This window comes from Grammomys surdaster, unplaced genomic scaffold (assembly GCF_004785775.1).
Source record: "Grammomys surdaster isolate TR1022 unplaced genomic scaffold, NIH_TR_1.0 201, whole genome shotgun sequence".
Lineage (NCBI taxonomy): Eukaryota > Metazoa > Chordata > Mammalia > Rodentia > Muridae > Grammomys > Grammomys surdaster.
The window spans coordinates 9,920,061-9,941,673 of record NW_021604646.1 but is presented as its reverse complement, the minus strand read 5'-3'; the positions used below and the strand labels follow the sequence as shown (position 1 = coordinate 9,941,673).

Below are 21,613 nucleotides of genomic sequence, written 5' to 3'. Positions count from 1 at the left end.
GCTCTCTGATTTATCTTTTCTAAAGACCTGTGTGCTACAAAAAAAAAGAAAGAAAGAAAGAAAGAAAGAAAGAAAGAAAGAAAGAAAGAAAGAAAGAAAGAAAGAAAGGAAGGAAGGAAGAAAGAAAGAAAGAAAGAAAGAAAGAAAGAAAGAAAGAGAAAAAAAAAAAGAAGCACCATTGTCAGAGCCCTGGGTCACAGGATTGGAGCCAATCACTTAAATTTTAAAAGCCACCTCTTCTTTAGGAGGGATCCAGGGCTTCAGCTGAATATGTAAGAGTGGAGGGCCCTGCCGGGCACAGGTGGAAGAAGAGATCCTTGACCTCATGAAGGCTGGACGCCCCAGGGGGTGGGAATTTTGAGGGTGGGGAAGTGGGAGTGGGGGGTAGGTGGGGGTTACATCCACGGAGAAGAAGGAGGAGGGGTAAGGGGATGGGGGGTTCCTGGGTGGGTGGGGGATGGGGTAAGGGGATAACATATGAAATGTAAATAAAATATTCAATAAAAAAAATGTTAAAATTTGAAAAAAAAAAGGGTACCCTGTTACCTTATCTTACCCATCAACTTGGCTCCATTTGGCTCACCAGACTCACCCATTCCTAGCAAAGTTTGCCCAGAATTTCATCATCATCTTGCTAAGATTGATCTCTTTTTCTGAGGTTCCACCTATAAGGAATAAGGATAATCTTTTTGATTCAGTTCATGGTCCATGAGCTAACAAGAGCCTTATCACTCATGGGATTATTAAAAGAGTAGACTCTGGGCTTTTACACTTAAGCTGTGGAAACAGAATCTTCATTGCTAGGGGACTGTGCTTAGCTGGTGTGTACTTTCTGTTGGAGAATAACTGATCTACCACACAGCAGGAATATGATATATTCTGGTATGATTATCCATGTCCAATTCTTGTCTAGTTTATATGAAAATGCCACAGATGAAGAGTTCTGTGGATCACAGGTTCAGTGGAATTGCTGGGCCTTGTATCTTTTCTTATGTATTCCCTACAAACCCACAATTAGATGGACAATGGCCCTAAGATATGACCTTGGGTTCTACAGAGTGTGTCATAAAAATCCATGAGGTGGCTCACAGTCATAAATTATAGCAGCTACTGAAAGTTGAGGTACTAAAGACATTCAGAAAGGTTTACTTTAAATATTATATTATTAATCACAATATAGGTAAAATATCATCTGTAGATAGGTATGCATATGGACAGATTGGTGCACATGACATCTGACTAATTCTTTACTATATTCTGGTATATCATATTGAGTAGTAACAGCAGGGCATCATCTTCACTCACATTCTGAAATGTCATTATGAATGGGAAATTCTTGTCTTAAAATGGAACACTTGTGTGACCCATTTCTCTAAGTGCATTACTGATTAAGATCTTGATATAGAGTATTGCTGGCTGCCCAGGAGTATGTACCTTTTCTTATGTATGCTGGAGTGGGAGAAAGTCTGGGAACTTGCTACTTGAGCTCATCTCTATTACACTGAGTTGAGAAATGAAATCAAGAGAGGAGAAGAAATGTACTCAAGTGTAGAGTTGTTCTAGGCATAATAGACCAGAGCATTTGTATGTTAGAGAATCCAAAGCACTGGAGAGGTAGGGTGTAACTTAGTTGAGCTAAGAAAAAGAGAATCTTTACACAAAGAAAAGACTTGGTGCCAGGGAAATAGAGTCGAGTCTAAGAGAGTACTACAGACTATTTTAAGACAAAATAATATGCTGTCCATCCAATATAGTTTACCAAAAATGAAATAAGGGCTGAAGAGTTGGCTTAGTAGAAACAAGGAATGTTGTTCTTCTTCAGGAACTGAGTCCTCAACACCCACGTGGGGCATCTTCAAAAGATTCAATACAGTCTTCTGGCCTTTACAGACACCTGTACATGTGCGTGCGTGCACACACACACACACACACACACACACACACACGATCAAATCAGTGACAACATTAACTGCCTATCAGTGAACATTCCAAGTTCTGATGCCTTCTCAAATGGATCAAACTAATCACTTAGAGGAAGACTAGTATCAGTCCAAATATTCTCTTTAAGTTTCTTTTAAAAACAAAGAAGTGGGAATAGTTTGAGGACAGCATTACCTTCAAACTAAAATAAGAGAAAAAAAAACACACCATACTTTCTATAAGTATACATGCAAAAACACTCAAGAAAAATGCTAGTAAGTGAAATATAGAGTTATACCTAAAGACTAATCTAGCTTCATGCAGTAATATTTATCACTGAGATATAAAAAGTGATTCATTCTTGTGATGTGGAGCATTACAGACTGGTGTACAAAAACCAGGTGGTCATCTTAATTAAGGTCAGCCTGGTCTACATAGAGAGTTCTGAGCCAGCCTACATAGTAAGGCTCTATCTAAAAAATTAAAAACAAAGTAGACAAAATACCCTCATTACAAAAAGTGTTCTGCCAGTTTTGTGTAACTCCATAAAAATTCCAGTGTCAATATTCACAGATATAGAAAAAGTAATTCTAAATTTATTTGAAAACACATTGCTGAGAGTAACATGGACACATATGCACACATGCGTATGCATGCACCTGCACACACACACACACAAATGCGTACAAGCATTACATGCATCCACATGGTAAAGGCAATCATGAGTAATAAAAACAATGCTTAACGTCTCATCTAGTATTTTCATGCTATGTTAAACCTCACATGCTTAGAATAACAAAGTAATTGCACCACAACCACCATCACCAACATCATCATCAACAACAACAAAAGACAACAACAAAAGACAACAAAAGGTAGACACACTGACCAGTAGAACCCTAAATGCAACACAACATGAACTCAAGAACACAGGTAATTTGATAAGAATATGGCATGACTCTCGATTTCATGAGAAAAATTGGTGTTTGATGTGTCTTTCACCTGGAATAAGCATAGTCTGTATCATGGATTCCCCATTGTTGCTGTACATTCCAAGAAAAAAGAACACACATTTAGAAATTGAAAGTCACTTCAGTAATTGATGTTCAAAAAAGTGGATTGCCACATGCAGAAGTGTTAGACTGGACACTTATCTGGAGTGATTTACAAAAAAAAAATAGAAAATTGGTTTGTAAGTCTAATTCCCAAAGAGAAACTAAAACAACTATAAGAAAACGTAAGGAAGAAAAACTATATGACATTTGCTAAAACATGGATCTCTGGGTTTGATCCCAAAAGTGGAGACCACCCAGGCAAAAAACAGCAAAATGAAATAAATATTCCACTGCAAAACTTACTGACAGGAGGGAAATATAATGAATGTTCCATGTCTGATTGTGTACTTGCATGACTGCATGCATCGAGTGTGTGTGTGTGTGTGTGTGTGTATGTGTGTGTGTGTGTGTGTGTGTGTGTAAAAGGTGGGGTATATTTTCAAATGATACAGCCTATAGAGAATCACTTTACAAAGTATTTAAGGAATGTAAAGAATCAACAATAAGAAAATAAGCAAGCAAACCACCCTTACTTGGGTAAGGATCCAGAGCAGGGTGTAGGATGAAGGGCACACCTGTAACCTAGCACTTGTGTCTTTGGTACACAAAGACAGGAGGATTCATTGGCCTTGTTTAAATAGAGAGATATTGTCTCACAGGGAAAAGAAAATGGTAAGGACCTGAGTAGACTTTTTTTTTAAAACAGTGATAAAAATAAAAATGCACAATAGATCAATAAAAATTGTTCATATATCAATGATTATTTATATAATGCAAATTAGGAACACACTGAGCTAGCATCTCTCCAAGACTGAAAAGCTGATAACAACAAGTAGTGTTGGCAAGGATAAAAAAATGAGGAAACTCCCTCATACAATGAGTGTGCTACAAAACAGAAGGACAGTGTGTGAAGCATGTTAAAAATGGAATTGCCACATTACAGATCAATCCCAGTTCTGGTGCTTACCCCAAAGATTTGAAACCACTGTGTTGAAAATATGTCTGACCCATGATTATACTGCTCACCAAAGTCAAGCTATGCTATTACTATGTGTCCACTAATAGATGAATGTATAAAGACAGTGTGGCGTAGTGTAGATGGAATAATGCATGCCCTTAAAAAGGAAGGTGCACAGCCATTATGACAAAGCACATAAAGATGGAGAATTATATGCTAAGTGGACTGAGTCAGATCTAGATAGACAAATACACACATCATGTACATGGAGTCTACAAGGAAGAGCTCAAAACATCAAAGGAGAAAGGGTCAGAGGCTGGAGATCAGAAGTGGGTAGACTGTCATAAAATCAGAATCATTCTGTTTGTCTTTAACCTTTTTAATTAAGGTTGTCTATTTGTGTTTTGTATTGGAATTGGCAGATCACAGTGCATGTGTGATCATAGGACAACCATGTGAGTCCCAGGGACTCAACCCAGGTCATCAGGCTTGGCAGCAATAACGTCTATCTGCTGAGCCATCTCACTCACTCCCTGTCTTATTTTTGAGTGACATTCTACAATATGATAAATACTGTTGATAAAGAGTATTTAAAAATGATGAGAAGAAGTGTCATTTTTACTAAGCACAAAATTTGCTGTGGTAGCAAATTTACAGTAATTGTTTACATTGATTCATTAACTGCAATATCATTTAGTGTTTATATTATTTAAATTATTAATATTTTTTACTATTATTGCATTTGGATAATAGTTGTCATACTACTATGTAGGCTAATTCTCTGTCTCTTTCCTTATTATAGCTTTGGGTTCACCCCTTTTCTTCTCACCCACAACTGCTGAAACTGAAATAGCAGCAGGTGGCGCCCACAGCTACTTAAATCATGGGTGCAAACAGAAAATTCAAACCCCCTTGGAGGGGTAGATAGATGCTTCAGTGGTCAAGAGGACTGGCTTCTCTTCTAGAGGATCCAGGTTTGGTTCCCATGACTTTCTGTTGGCCTATGCACGAACCAGCAGAAACAAGACATATACACACAGAAAGAAACACACTTGAATATGAATGTATTACACAAATATATATAAATTATTAACCAGCAGTAATTATTAGCATTATTAATATTAGCATCATCTTTAGTTATAAATGATATCAATATTAACTATTCTTTACTAATATTAATCATTAATATCAATTATTATTAGTTGGTATTAATTAGTTTTAATTAATACCGATGTATTAATAATATGATACACATGGAAATAAATTATAATATCATTATAGATAAAATTTAGTATAAAAAGTTTAAAAATTCTTCCAGAAAGTTAGGGTTGTCATTAAGTGATCAAAAGTTGGGAGTGATTAGAATCGGGTTAGGTGGTCTACTACCTACATGGCTCCACTCCCCAAATCCTCCAAAGATAGCATCCTCCAACCATTCCTGCAGGCAATTATAAGAGACTACATGTACCTGTAATAATTTTATTTTTCATCATCACAATCATTAATACAGAACCAAGTGGAGACAGCATGGCAAATTTCACAAGGTAATTTTTTTCTTATAACAATTTCTGGTCTGGTTCATATATTCATAGTTGAATCAAATTTTTGCAAAAGAATCTACAAATCTGTATGAACAGCAGGATGGTAATTGTACCTTGGTAATAATTTGATAAGAGTCACAGAGTGAGAAGGAATAACAAGAGCTCTTTTCTAGAATTTTATGTTTACAAATGGGGGTTGGTGGGCATTTATTGGACATGCCCTTTTGTACCTCAAAATTCATGAATCACTGTTTGTTTAACTCTGTCCATTTCAAAAGGTTGTTGATCTCTTATTTGGAAATTTTACCAAAATTTGAGCCTAGTCCAACCATGAGCAGATATCTGAAGATCTTGTCCTTCAGGGTCTGGCATTTCTCAAAGGACATGCTGTTCCCATGGGTTACCATGCACATGCCATATGTGAGGAGTCAACTGCTGGGAAGATTTTCATTTCCAGTCCATGTGGACTTTGGATGCTCCCAGATGGCCTTGGACAACTCCACCACCTTGGATGCAATCTTTTCTTCTTCTTACCAGGTAATTGTGTTGTCCACTCAGCTGTTAAAGAGAAAGTCCTCGTTGGTCCATTTGGCATGGCCACAGAGGGGTCAGCATGGGCAATAGTCTTGGCAGTGTTGGACTTGCTGGTGGTGGCACATTCATAAGTTGTACCAAGGTGATGTTACTTCTTCTGGAATCCTCATAACTCTATCCTACCAAGAATCCAGACTTTAGGAACTCAGCTAAAAGAGTAAGTTGGAGCATCCCTTACTTGTCCTTTTAGACTCATACCATGATTAAAGATTAGCTACTAATATTTAATCTGATTTGATATCAATGAAAAAATTACAAATGATGTCATTCTAGCCTTCTCTTGCCTCCTAGAATCTCTAAATTTTTTTCCGGCCATACAGTATGACCTGCTCTTTCTTATTTCCCCAAAAGGAGAGTGTTTATCCCTTAGCCATTTGCCCACTTATTCATCTGGACCCATGAGAGTGAATAATGAAAATGTGGGCTGTATACACATTGTATATGTATACTGTTCCTCATGCTTGAGAATAAAATCATGTGCTTTGCAAAAAGATGAATAAATGGAACCGAGGAATATCATATGAAGTTAGGTCAGGCAGATGCAGAAAGACAATGATCAAAGGTTGAAACATTGTTAATGGTTGACTTGAGCTTTCAGTACATACCTTTGAACCATCACACTGTAACTTCACACTGCAGTGTATGTTACATGAAATTTGAAATAAAGTGACACACTATAATTCTGCCTCACTCCTTTGATACTACTCTTCCTTGCTTTCTCATCTCCAGAGAGTCCTCCCACTCTGGTGCACCCACCAGCTGACTTCTTAGTTGCTATAGGGCATCTACTGACTCAACACTGGTGAGAAGTAGGTTATATAGTTGTTGTCTTGTCTTAAACTTAGAACCCTGGGTGAGTCATATGAAGTCTTTTCAGTGACCCTGTTTCTCAGCAGCACTAAAATCCCTCTGATGACTTAGGTCCAGTACTATGTTCTGTTCATGCAATAGGTTTTAGAACTTTATAACTTTTTCTCTTGGCTGCAATAAGCCTTCATCTGATATCTGTAGATTCCCCCATGTGGACAGAGTATGGTTCCCTTATGGAAAGGGAATAGTAGTGTGCTTTGTGCCTGAATCTCAGAAACAAATTTTATCAGAGTCTTGCAACATGTCCTCAGACTTATTCATAAACACCTGGTAGACATCTGCAGAGGAGTCTGGGAAGAATGTAAGCTTCTTCTTGGGTCTGTGGTTCTCAATCAATTCTGCATTCTTATTTAGACCACACACTGCCTTTAGCACTTAGAAAACTCTGGTCATTCTCATTATATTTATGAGACCATCTCCCTGGAAAGGGATGGTGAGACTTGTTCAAATCTGTTGTGATAAAGTGTCTCCTAGGCACAACAGCCTTTTAATCAGAGAGGCTGAGAATATCTGTAAAAGGTTCCTCGGGATCCTGTAAAAGACAAAGAGATTCAGATGGTCACTAGACTATCATTTGTGAGTCCAGCCACTCTCTGTATCCTCATACAATCTTTGTGCAGTTCTGTCAGCGTTGTACTGGGTTCTTGGAGGTGCTAGATTATGCATAGGGTGGACAGTTAACCAAAGGAGGGATTACATTGATGCAGCTATGGGGAAGTCTTTATTGGGAAAGGTATTTGGAGACAGAGCTGTTTTCTAAGTAATCCTGTTAGTAACTCCTGACTTATGCTAAATAAACCAAATACAAAGTGAATCAAAGTGCACTCAGTGGAATCCTCTCTTACTCTGACTCTGTTCTTTCACGCTCTATCTGGGGTAAGTAGATGCTGCTCATATCTCCCATAAAAATTTATTACAACAGCTCATGTTTCCTTCATGTTTGTCTTCCTTTAGTTTTCAGGATAATTGTTTCTCCATCCATCTGTAGAGACTTTTTTTTATGGTTCCTCTCTCTTCATATGTCCCTCTCTGAGGAACATAGATTAATTTTAAAACCTGCCATGACAGATATTGACCAAAGTCTGATTTTCATAACAATGTTTTATTTTTACATGTTGAAGAGGATAGATATTGCCTCTTTAAAACATTTGTATAAAATACCATATAAGGTTATAGCCTCAAAGATAAGAAGTGTTATTGCTCTACAAAATCTTCTGTGGAATAATACTTCTTGGGCTCCAGGTTCTCAAACACAGCTGACCCTCCTGATCAGAGTTCAACATGATCCCTATGGGATGGCCTCTCTGCTGCCTCCTTGGCCCTGAGCTCAGACCAAAAAGCCACTTCTTTGTCCTTCAGCCTCTGGGCTGCTTGAGTTGAGGCACCAATCTTCAGGTAGCCTTCCTTCTGGTCATATTCTGGCCAATGGGGCAGCCCTCCCTCATTAGGGTTCCTGTGAACAGAATTAAAAGAAAAGAAATTCACCAAAGCAACTGTGTTGTACCTATGCTGCTTAGATTTTTTAAAGTAAACCTTGGGGATCTCTGCCAAGAAGCTACCTTTGATACCTGTGCCACCTGTGCCAACTCTTTACCTCCTAGGGCAGTCTGCTCATGTTTAAAAAGTCCTGTGTTATTTAGGTCTTAGCTCTCCTCCAAATGCTCATGTGTTGACACTGATGCTCAGCTAATTCTTCTGTTAGGGCTAATGGAGGCATCAGGAGGTGGCACCTACTTGGGAGGGGTGGGTCACTGAAGGTCTGCTTTGCACCATGTTGTGTCTCCAAGTCCTTTATCTCAGTGCTTCTAGACTGCACACACACACACACACACACACACACACACACACACACATCAAACAAACAAGCAAACAAAACAAAGCAGTACAACTAAATCGGTTTCCTGAGTGCCAAGAAACCAGGTTCTCACTTAAAGCCACCACAGTCTACTTTGTCACAGGCTCAAAGTGAAAATTTCAAGAGAAAGTCAGAGCCAAAATTAAGCCTTCATTTTTTGAGTTGATGAAACTTGGGCATTTTGTCTCAGCAATTGAAAGATGAAAACACATAGGAATAGTACTAAAAATATTCCTAAAAAGTAGATCTCTGTGAGATTAATTCCCTGCCCCCAATCTCGTGGTTCTGGAGAACTGTTTTTCTTTTTTCTTTTTTTTTTTTTTTTACTGGTTTGTGAAGGAGTTTGGGAAGTTTGGAATGTGCTGTATAGAATGCATAATGCAGTGAGTGGGGTTTATGTGGGATTCTTGAAGGTTCTAATAGGGAAGAAAGGAAGAGAAGTCAAGCTCAAGATGGTTCAGAAGAGAAGAACATCTAGATCAGAGGCCATTCATGATCCATTCTCACAGCGGATTTTATGGGGTATTGAGTTTAAAGATCCCCAGTTAATAGAGTATTCACTGGTGGAGGACATTCGAAGATACAATAGCATCCAGGTAGAACAACTAGGTTTGTTTTGTTCTGATCTTAGTTATATTTGCATTGAGATTCACAAGCAAATCCAACAACATGAAGATTAGAAACACATAATCTTGCCAAACAATAACAACAAAAACCAAGCAAACCCACAAAGACCAACCCTCTCAAGACCCCTACCACATAGCCAAGGACTCTGATTAAGGCTTTGTGGAAGCAGAGTGCCATTGTCAAGGAGATTGCCTCATTAAGAGAAGCCAGAGTTGCATGTCTAAGGATGAAAATAAAAGCTGTTCCAGGGATTTCGCAGGAGTTGGCCCTGTCTTTCTTTTTGTCATTTTTTTAAGACCACAGCTATCATAGACATATGATGTAAAGATATGATCTTCTTCCAAAAACGTTTTTTTGAGAAATTTCTACTAGAGGTCCTTGCCATGAGGGTGACCATGGTGAATTAATTCTCTGATTTTTTTTTAACCCTCATGTTTGGACAAGCAGAGACTATTGTAGAGGATGGCCCATAGAATCTGGGGACACCTAACAGCATAGATAAACCTTGGTGCTATCCAGATGGGTGTGGTTTTGACAGCTTGCAGAATGCAAGATCAGTGAGGTCATCAAGGCTTCTGCATAGATTGCAAAGGAAAGAGCTGGGGCCATCAAGTGTGTAGACGGGTTTGCAGTCCCTGCTAACACTATTAAAAAACCAGGATGCTTAAAGCCATGAGAGTAAAGTTAATGTGACTCAGTATAGAGAGTCTAGTGAGTTAGGAGGAACAGGACTTGAACCTTCTACCTAGGGTTTGATCAGGCCATGAGCACAACCAACCCAAGAGAGGCTGTGTGAGCCAAAGCCTTTGGAAAAAGAGCTTCCTAAGTCTTTCAGAGCTCACACCAACCAAAAGATGTCAGGATACCAGACATGGAAGCCATCTTGTACTTGATTCTCAGCTGAAAGTGCTCCTGGGACATAGTGGGAACTCTAAAACGTAGGCTTAGTTGAAAGTAACTGATCCCAAAGAATGACACTGATGAGTGTCTTGGGACCCTCCTCTTTTTTTCTATCTTTACTGTCTGCCAGTGAGATGGAGAGACAAAGAAATCTAGGCATTACACTAATCCACACTGTTCTATACTGACAAAAAACCTGAGCAAGTAGGTCAAATGAAAGAGAATTGAACCCTCCGAATCTATAAGCCAAAATTCACATCTCCTCACTATCTCAAAAGCTCATCACACCTCTAAATATGATTACTGTAGCCTTTATTGGAATGCTATGGTCACAGATACAGGCGGTTGGCTACTCAAACATTAGAAAACACCCCTCTCCAACAAGTTTGACACTATACCCCCAGATCTGTCCCTTCTTTGTTACAAGACTCACCCATTCCGCGCAAAGTTGGCCCAGAATTTCATCACCATCTTGCTGAGGTTGGTCTCCTCTTCTGAGGCGCCATCTGTTGGGAAGAAAGAGTAAGTAAGCTTCAACTATTTACCAAGTGGCTTTTTGTTTGTTTGTTTAGCAGTGACATAGCAGGAGGGATTCGGATCATTTTTATCACCTGGGGACCTTGTTAGAATATCAGAATCTTGATCTTTTACCCATCTTACTGTGTTAAAACCAACCTTCTAAGAACATGCTGGCTGATAGTCTAAAATTCATGTTAAGGATAGCTCCCCACATACTGGCTTCCTTTGTCACCCTTGACCCAAAACCACAACTGTGAGTTTCCTCAGTTTTTGTAGGGCTGCTCTTGGGTCTTTCCTTAATCTTTTTCTCCCAACTTCCTAAGACATTCCCAAACAGGGAAAGGCTCAGAGAAACATTTGTTAAATTGTTAGTTACATATAACTACTGAAAAGCAATGCATTGAAGATAGCTGCGAAATCTTCCCATAAGTATCACATTACAAAAGATAACAAACATATGACACAGATATATAGATAGACAGATGGGTAAAATATGATAGCCCTTGTTCAGGGTTAGAAATTAACTGTGTCCTCACTCATATCTGAGCATGCTCTTATTGGAGAAAGTCCATCAGTGCCACTCTTCCCTCAGTATGAAGCTTATGGCTCGCCTATCTCCTCTATTACTGGCACTATGGGTCATGATTCTGAGAGTAACTATGGCTGGGGACACATGAATGAACACAAGCTTCCTTCATGTTTGTGAATGCTCAGGACTGACTCCAAGTATAGTTGAACACAGGTACAGGGTGGCTGGAAAGCTAACTGTGGAGAAAAAGAGAAAGGAGGACAAGGGTTTAGGCAGGACCCAATTTAGGCCTCCTAATACCCAGCCTACAGGCAGCAAAGAAACATTACCTTTTAGAAATGGAGAGCCAAATACTGAGAAGATTTCATCACCATGGTCTCCTAACACCTCCTTGGGTCTCAGGTCTGATACAAAGCTTGGGCGATACTCAAATTCATACATGTAGGTGGAGGCTCCAGCATCTGTGGAGACATGGATTCATGCAGAGTTCACAATGTCCACTACACACGTGCTTGGTGTCAAGACCTCAAACCCTGCACGGAGTTCCCTGTTTATGTGCCCAGTGCTTCAGGGAAGCCCAGAGACTTGATCATAGCTGCACATCTGCCCAGGTTGGAATAAAGGCAGTTAAAACCACAAATATGGACACAAACTGAATAAGCATGATCTCTTTTCTTTCACAGAAATGCAAAGACTGTAGCTCATGTTTCATACTCTGCTACTTTCTTGTTCAGGAAGTATTAGACTTTTAAGATGCAAGGTTTCATCAAAGGAAGGAGCTTAAGAGAAAGAGAATTTGTCTTCTGACTTGCTCCTCCTCTTCTCTGTCTCCTCTCTCACCACCAGAGATGTCCTGTCCATGGGCCAAGATGCTTCAGTGTTTTCTTGCTCACAGAATATTGTTACTGCCAATCACTGCTTCTTATGGACAGTTCCATGTTCCCACTCTCAACCTTAGAACCTCAGAAATTTGCAGAATTCTCATTAGGGGATAGTGTCTGCAGTGGCGTAACTCAGGAATGTTTCAGGTTCCAGAGCAGCAAAGTGGGAGTTTTGTCCCTTAAGAGATAGTAAGAAATAAGCACACACACACACACACACACACACACACACACACACACACACCGCTCCACTCACACCAACGGAAAATTCTTAACTTTGTTTATACACATTTGCAATAATATTATATATTTTTCATACACTACTATCATTGTTTCACATTATGAGATACTCATTCACAAGCTAAAGACATTATTTGTTACTAGTAAGGTATATGAGTATGATGTGTCATGTTGTTGTTCTCTGTGACACTATGTTGAGGTCAGTGGATTACACTTTGGAGTCAGTTCTCCCTTCTACCTTTACAGGGGTTCTGGAATCTAAACTCAGGTTCTGGACATTGTGTGCCAAGGGATATGCCCACTGAGTCCCTACAGAATATTTAAATAACATATGCCATCCCAGCAGAGATAAAGAATAATCTCTCTGATTGTGTCTCAGACTGACCACAGGGTCAGTCTCATGACCTTAGTCCACCTCAGAAGCAGCTCTTCAAGGTCAAGGAATGCAGACTTCAGCTATGCAGATCTTTGTGAATGAGGCAACATGTTTTACAGACTGTACAGCTCAAGCTGTTTTTCCCCTGAACTCCTGATGCTTATAAAAGTTCTTCTTATCACAATCGCAAATATTTTTGTAGTTTAAGTTGGAATTTTACAAGAAGCAAAGACAACATGATATTGTCATCATGCTAAGCATCTAAATGGGAGTATTTACAGAGGGGGATAAATTGGAATGTGACAGAAGATTTATTTCAAGAGATTGGAGCTGAAAAATGCTCCCACCCTGGGCTAGGTCCCAGCATTACATCAGGAGGCACAGCAGCTTCCCATTGATTGTAGCCAGGATACAAATTACTCACAATATTAATCACCAAGAAGAAGGGAAAACCCCAGGAGCATGAGAGAGAAGAGATTCACAGTCAAGGTAGGACTAAACCTACATCTAGTGTCTTAGAGGAAATCTCATGGGCAGGGAGAGGAGGGTGATATAGGCAGTGTGCTGGAAGAAAGTAACCCCCAGCTTTGAGTACTGTGCTCAAGCCAGGAGTCCTCAGAAGTGAGGGAGACATAGCAGTTCTCTTATTCAGAAGCTGTGTATCTCACTGCTTTTGGACATACCTAGCAGGAATGGCTAAAGCAGTCTCTTAAACTAAAGATCCAAGATAGCAATAAATAGCATGAGACATCAAAGCCATATGGGTAAAGAGAGCCGTAGGCAGGACACACTAGGAATCTAGTGGTGATAGAGACAATATTTTATCTTTCACATCATAAAGGGTCAGCAGAAAATTCTTGCTGAGGTTTATACCTGGATAGATCATCAACATACTAGATTTACAATAAACTGCTACCCAAATGATGCAAATTCTGATATCAAGCACATGAAAAGTGTGTGTGTGTGTGTGTGTGTGTGTGCGCGCGCACGTGCGTGCATGCTCGTGTGTGTTTTCAGAGGCAAAAATAGAGAGTTCTTACCCAGAATCAATGTTACAATATTACTAGCCTAATATAATCTAATGAGAGAGGTTACACAAAAGCCTAAGGGTAGACAGGAACCACAACCATTCAGTAGAAATAGAAAACAAATATAGAAAACATTCAAGACATGCTCTTACATAGCAGCAGAAAGCCCCAAGGGAAGTCACCAAGAAAGGAGGGACATGTCCACAAAACAGCCAAACAATTCCAAAACAGTACTTGTAAGTGCTTGCTATCAAACGTTATCTTCTGAGATACAAAAGACTGTCAGCAAGCATGTTTAAACAGCCCAAGCACAGGTTCTCACAAACCCCCTTACCTTTAAAGAGGTACATAGATTAGAAATAAATCAATGAAAATAGGTATTACATACAAAGAAAAAAATAGACAAAAATGGTAACTGCCATCATATCAGACAGAAAGTTGAGATCAAACAGTGCAAGAATCTGGGCCTGCTAACTCACACTTGTAATCCCAGTACTAGTAGTGCTAGTAGTACAAGTAGTGGTAAGTTTTAGAGTAGTTTGGGTTACAGAATGAGAACTTCCTTGGGGAAGGGCGTGAACAGAATTAGATTTAGAGCATCAGTGACAGGGTCAAATCACTCACAACACACCAATGGCAAACACACTCACAACACACAATTGTAAAAACAGACATATCAGAGACATTAGATAAATAAAACAAATAATAGAGGCCCTGAAGGGAAACACAGTGCACAGTATACTCGAGTCAGCTGGGATAGACTTTCCAGTGATGCCCCTGGTCGTGAAACATTAGGTACAACTAAAAAGTTCTTCAGTCTGTGCCTAGTCAGTCTGTGGGCAGAGCTGGTCACATAAAGAAGGAAGTGCCCTAGACAGCAAGACAGGAACAACTGAAGATGGAAGAGAACATCAGCTGCAGAGACAGCTGAGATGCAAAAGTGGACATGGCTCAACAGCTTCAGAACAGTCAGTGTGGGAAGAAGATTTTCAGAATTCATGAAGGCAAGAGCTGGGGCGACATGAAAGGGGCAGGGGCTAGAGAAGAGCATGCCAAATTATTGACAAGTCTTGATTGACAAGTGACTCAACTCCTGGGTCAGGACCTGTAACACTAGCCAGTATTTAGGGCTAAGGAATCCTGATCTCCTGAGTTTACAGAATGTAGCTGAATGCCATACATGTACAGGCATATAGAAGAACTATAATCTACCTGTCTAGAGGATTCAGTGGGGGGAAGAGAGAAATTGGGAGAGAAGAAAGGGAAGAAGACAGGGGAAAATGCAAACATAGATCTTACATATGTAATTTCAAAAACAAATAAATTTAGAGAAACTAAGGTGCTGTGAAAGCAAATGCAAGATGGATCATGAGGAAGAAGTATGCCACTTTGCTCTAAGTTCCGATATGCAACAGAAACAAATGGGATGTCAGCAAGTCTAAGAGTTTTCGCACCAACAAAACCTACTAGCTATGCATAGAGACAATCCATGGGGTGGGGATGTGCTTGTAACCTGCACATGTGGTGTGTGTCTATTTAAAAATATACATAAGGGAAGACTAGACGATTCTGCAGGTAAAGCTGTTTTCTGTCAAATCAGATGCTCTGTCTTCAATTCCAAGAAGAGGAGATCACCAACTATCATAAGTTGTCCTTCTACCTCTAAGTGCATGGCATGTATGCACCTACGTGTATGCTTGTAGAAAAAAATACAAAAGTTAGAAATGTATGTAAACAAAAATTAACCAATAAAACAAACAAAATGAAAGAGTAAGGGGCCCTACCAGACATTCCTCTAAAGAAGACTCCCAGGATCAGACTGCAAATGGTTCAGGGAAAGCATGAGAGTGACACATAGGCCAACTCAGTGTTGAGTCAGTGGGGCAGGCTTTGCCCAGTGGGGTGGGGGAGCCTGGACCAGAACCTAGTTACAAAGGAGCACAGAGCCACAGAACTCAGTGCTCTCTCAGTATACAAAGGACACACAGCTTTATTTCACTGATCTTTAAAGCCTCCCATGTGTGTCTGTTCTACTGAAGAAGCTGATATAAAGAACATTTGTAGTAGTGGGAGAAAACCTCCTCCACCCTAACACTGAGGGAAGAATTTGGACTAGTCTTCAGGTTATGTGCATGATTATGTGTGCACATATATATTTGTTTTATGTATAATTCCAATACCTGACTTTTTTTTTCTCTACCAGTAAACGCTTAATCACATACATGGTGCACTGGCACTTAGCTTAGCAGAGAGTGCAAGGCAGACAACCAGCCCGACTCAAGGTTTGAATGCACCCTTCTTCATCCATGTAACCTTTGTAAACATTAATTTTCTGTTAACCTTACCTGTCCAGATTTCTCCACGAAGCAGAGAAATGTTGTAAGAAGGTAGAATGCTTTTTCAAATACCAAGACTCAGTTAAGTCTTCTGGAGCAGAGAAGGCAGGTAAACAAAGAGGCTATTATTATGCCATTCATAATTTTGCAGTATTTACATCAGACACCACAGTAAAACCTCTTCTGCAACGGTAGCAGGTCACCCGTATTAATGAATTCCTGTTTGGGTCCACAGACCACAGGGGTACTTGAGTGAAAGCCAGACTAACCACGTGAATGTCAGACCATTTTCTGGTCACCAAAGGGAGTGGTGTCCACTTACAGACACACAGACACCACACAGGGCCCTGTCGTGTAGCATTCTTTCCCAGGGCTCCCGCATGCTCTTGGCAGAAACACATTCAGAATATTGTCTCTCTGCCACCTTCTTTTTTTTTTACCCCTTTCAGAGAACTATCCACAAAAGAGAAATTCCAGACCTCACAGGGCCTGTGTCCTGGAATGTGACAATACCCCCCAGCAGAGCAATACTCCCCAGCCTGCGCCCCAGTATAAAGCTCCTTTGTAGGAGCACTTATGAGCTGGGCATTGCTAAGGAATGGTTAGCCTACCAAAAGGACACAAGGCCTCCATCTCCCCTGAACATTGCTCTTGGCTTTTGTCATTCCAATGCTGTCCCCAGTGGGCTTTTGCCTTTTCAGAACTGAAACAAAAGGGACTGTGGGGTGATAAGCCAGAGCCCAGCAGCTGGCCCATGTCTTGGCTGTTATCAAATGCGTGATTCATAGCTGGAAGGAGCCTGCCAAGCCCAGCTGCAGGGGCTCAGGGAGCACTGGCTGAGAAGAGATCTGCGTGGTGCCCTTAGCTGTGTGCGCTCCTGCCCCACGTCCCTCTCCCAACGCCTGTCTCTGCAGGGAACCACTCCATTGGTTCACACCCAGCCAGCTAGCTTCATGCTATCCGAATTCAGTCAGGTGCTTGAAATGGCCCATGACTCACAAGCAGAGTCAGCCAGAACTAACAGCACCAGGCTCTTTTGTGTAAGAATTAAGTCCAAGTTCCCCAAATGATTTCGGTGAGTGGAGTCCTTGTTGCTGTGTTCACCAAAACTCTCTAAAGTCATGGAAAGAAATTAACCACAGTGGAACCACCGAAAAGCCAGGGTATGGGGTCCTACAGCTCCGTTCTTCCTTAGACACCAGCCTGGAAGCTAATGCTTGAGTACTTTCCCCTGAGAATAGGGCTGTGGTCTTCATGTTGAGTTTGCTGCTGAAGATCAAAGCCAGATTTTTGAAGTGGAGGTTCAAATGCGAACACCAGCAGTGTTGCTCCAGGCACTAACACTGAGTGCAAGATGAATTTTGTCATTGGGTTTAGAAGCCTGCTGCCAACACCAATTGTGGTTTAGGGTACACTGGAAGATTTCTGGTTGGTGGAGATCCAAATTCAAGTCTTTCCATTTTTGAGGGCAAGTATTTCGTCTCCTGAGTTATCCCCCCAGAGTCCCGCACTGCTCTCCATACCCGCGTGGCTTTCCATCCTCCTACATCTCTGCCTCTCCTTGTTTTGTTTTTGAAGACAGGATTTCACTATCAGTACGTGACTTCTTTATTGTTGGTTTTGCTTTGTTTTATTTATTTTTAATGACATTTCAGAAAGATTAGTTCTTTTCATAATTGAACTTTCATATAATTATTTGCAATCTCTTACATTCATTTTACATTCATTCAGAAGGTACACTATATTGTACCTTCTGCCTTACCAGAATAGACCTTCTGAGGCTGTCCCTCAGCTTTCTGTACCCTGGGAAACCTTCTACTCTTCACTTCCTTACACACTACAGTCATCCTTTTACCACCAATATTTTTATCACTTATACATCCCTCTGACTTATGTCTACCCACTTTCCATATTCACCACTCCTTCTTTATTTCACTAATTAATAATGGAACACCATTACACAATCTGTAAGACATAACTTTCTCCAACCAGTACCCAGATACATCATCTGAATCCAAATGGAGACACAAGTATCAGGAATAGTGGTTTCCAATAGGAAGGCTAAAGTGATACTGGAAGTGGTAACTCATTGCAACAAGTTAAAGCTCAGTGGGAAACTGCATTAATAGACCAGATCATGAGGAGGACAAAGTATCAGGACTTGAAGAAAAGCTAGAGGAATCAGAGCAGTCAGTTAAGTTTAATGATACCATTTTTTTTAAACCCCATAAACAGACCCAAAGCATGGAGAGATGGAAACTTGAGAGCCCCAGGGCTTCAAGAGAAGACCAGATATGTAAATAATGAGCATATAAGGAGATTTCCAAGCACAAAGCACAGAAAATATTGTCAATAAACACATAGGAGAAAATACCCCAAAATCTAAAGACGTGTCTATCAACATACAAGAGTTCCACCAAATAGAAGATAAGGATCTACCAAATATCGGAAAATAAAAGAACTCTCTCTGTCATATTATAATTGAAGTGCAAAAAAAAAAAAGAAGAAGAAAAATGATATTGGATCATGTAAGAGAGAATGTCAAGACATATAAAGGAAGGCCATTTGGATTTAGAGTTAATTATTTAACAGAATCTGTTCAATCCAGGAAAGATCAGAAAGATGGATATCCGGTTCTGAAAGACAACAGCTGCAAACTCAATAAAATATCTGTTATACTTGAAGGGAAATCCAAAATTTTGCATTCCAGAAGCAGGCTAATGGAATTAATGAGCACTGGGATACCTCTTCAAAGGGTACATTCAGGAGTGCTTTAGACTGAAGAGTAGGAAGAACATCTTGAAGGGACCATTGGAACAAAAAATGATAGTAGTGCAGTCAGCAAACAGGAAGCAAAACACTACCACAGAAACAGCGATGAGAGGCATCAATATACAACACACCTTAGAAAATAACATCGAAGCTCCTTATTATCCAAACAAAAAAATATCAATTAGCAGCTTCTGTAAGAAGACAGGATCCATCTTTTTTTTTTTTTTTTTTTGTCTCCAGGAAAACACACCTCCTATCAACAAAGACATCACTCCAGTGTTAAAGCGTATTGAGAAAAATGTTTTAAGTAACTGAAACCAGGAAAACAAAGGGTCTAGCTATTCTGATTTTAGACAAAATAGACTTCAAACCAAAAGAAGTCAGAGGAGACAAAGAAGATCACTTCATACTGATCAGGGGAACAATCTAACAAAAGGACATTTCAATTCTAAACATTGTGCCAAAAAATGTGTACACAATTTCTAAAGCAAATTCTACTAGGTATGTATTAGCTACCTATTAAACGTAACACAGCAGGTAATAACAATGCCTCATTCTCACCCATGGACAAGTCCTCTAGATGAAAGAAAATGAAACCGAGATGCAATACAGTCAAATGAAAACATAAATAGACCAATTAGATACCTAGAGGTGACTCACCCAAACACTTCAGGAAAAAACACTCTCATGGAACTTTCCTAAAGTAGTTCATTGTTTGGGACACAAGTCAAGTATTCATATACATAAGAAAATCAAAAGGCTCCTTGTATTTCGTTTGACAACAAAATAAAGTTAGGAATCAACAGCAAGAAAAACTATAGAAATGCTCAAACTCACAGAGCCTAAGTAACATACTATTCAATGACAAATGCATCATTGAAGAAGTCAAGGAGTTAAATAAAAAAATCCTAGACTAAATAGAATGGGAATACAATATACCAAAGCCTTCTTGATAAAGTGAAGAAAAAATAAAAGATAAAGTAAAAGAAAAGTTCTTTAGCTCTAAGACCCTACAGTATAAATCAGAGAGGGAATGTCAGGACAGCTCAGCAGGTAATGATGCCTGAAGCACAGATGAGATGATCTGAGCTCAACCTCCAGAACCCAGGCAAAGACAGAAGGAGAGAAGCAACTCCTTGTCTTTTGACCTAGATAACCACATCATGGCACCTGTGAGAAATGGTTCCCGGTGGGTAAGCACACACCTCTTTTGCCTTTCCAGAAAAGGAGCCTAAGATACTCCTTCACCTTGTTCTGTAGAGCTCCCCAGGTCCAGGTAAGAAGGACACATGCTGAGCAGCTCCACAGGTTAAAATCTGTATTTTCTCTACATCATCTTACCTCCCAATGGGGTTTTCTAGCAGTATCTACTAAATTAAGCTGTATGTGGACCTTTCCCTCAGAGATCTTTCCTAGCAGGAAAGGCAGAACAGCACTGCTGGCTATATGGAATCAACATTTGAGACCTGATCTCAATAGCTTTCATATCTACCTATGCCAAGAGGTAGACAGGACAGAGACCTAGAAGTTGAAATTGAATTCATCTCTTGTCTGACACCTGAAACTTACCTCTGTGGCTTCGAGACACCATCACTGATGGGACACCAAACATCACATCTGCAATCAAGTCCTGGAACAGGTCTTTCTTTTTGGCAGGGTCATCTGTCCCTCCTAAATACTTCTCAGTGGCCACTGGAATCAAATTCTCAGAGATTTTCTGAAATGAATCAGAAAGTTACTAGCTACGTGAGGGTTGGGGCCTCTGCAGCCAGTTAAGAAGGATTCATCAATTTTGAACTATCTCAGTGGTTACCAAACCCTCCATGGAAGGTTTGCCCATGGAAGACTGGAATAAACACTTAAGCTCTTTGGCTTCACTTTCTCTTACTGTTGATTTTAATTAATTGCTACCTGGGTTCAGGTATCTATTCTGTGTACTATTATTGTGTCACTAGCTGTAGTGGAAGAGACTAACATGCCTGAAGAGACCTCATATATTACAAAAACGTTTCTTCAGTGGACATTGTTTTCAGCTGTTCCTACAGAAGAACATTGCTTGCTTTTTTTTTTTTAATCTTACCCCTGCTCCTCTTGAGAAAAGTAATTTATTGCTATTTTCGCATGTTCTCTGGGGACAACACATAATTTATATCCACACCATGAAGTTCAGAATTAACTTTTCTTGGAAAATGAAAGCAAGGAATACATAGGTCATATGATTTACTACTTAGTGATTTTTCTTTAAATTTACAAAGCTTACAATATCATTAACCTATAGATTACAGAAGCCACATGTCATAAAAACAAAAATGTAAAATTGATAAGTAACCAGGTGTCTACCTATCTGATTTGCATCCAAATAACTCCATAAGGAAGTCTAGTGCATCCAGTGGCTAGATGCTTGTTTGTGACAGTCTCCATGGTTTTGGTTTGGCTAACTTTAAAAATAAGTCTTTTCCTCTAAAACGTATCCAAAACTCAACTGATTTTTGACATGGGAGACACAAATATGCGTTCAATGCACCTTGATGCTTAAATGGGTAAATTAAAAATGTAGAGGCTTAACCATAGGTTTTCCACCATCAAACTGGTTTGCAATTAGAGAATACCAC

The 21,613-nt window shown here is 39.8% G+C and overlaps 1 protein-coding gene and 1 long non-coding RNA gene across 2 annotated transcripts in view; one reads left to right on the top strand and one right to left on the bottom strand.

Annotated features, from left to right (window-relative positions):
* Positions 1 to 5,758: 5,758 nt before the first annotated feature.
* Positions 5,759 to 20,878, top strand: LOC114623690. Its single transcript, XR_003711816.1, has 2 exons — positions 5,759 to 6,011; positions 18,465 to 20,878. It is a non-coding gene; the product is annotated as an uncharacterized LOC114623690 (long non-coding RNA).
* The window catches only part of LOC114623685 (carboxylesterase 1D-like), a 30,426-nt gene continuing 16,834 nt past the window's right edge, over positions 8,022 to 21,613 (bottom strand). The window contains exons 11-14 of the mRNA XM_028770358.1: positions 20,571 to 20,718; positions 11,698 to 11,829; positions 10,754 to 10,826; positions 8,022 to 8,391 (exon numbers count right to left, since the gene is read on the bottom strand). Of these exons, the coding sequence (XP_028626191.1) occupies positions 8,208 to 8,391; positions 10,754 to 10,826; positions 11,698 to 11,829; positions 20,571 to 20,718 (537 nt within the window). The 3' untranslated portion in view covers positions 8,022 to 8,207. The remainder of the gene's footprint in view (positions 8,392 to 10,753; positions 10,827 to 11,697; positions 11,830 to 20,570; positions 20,719 to 21,613) is intronic.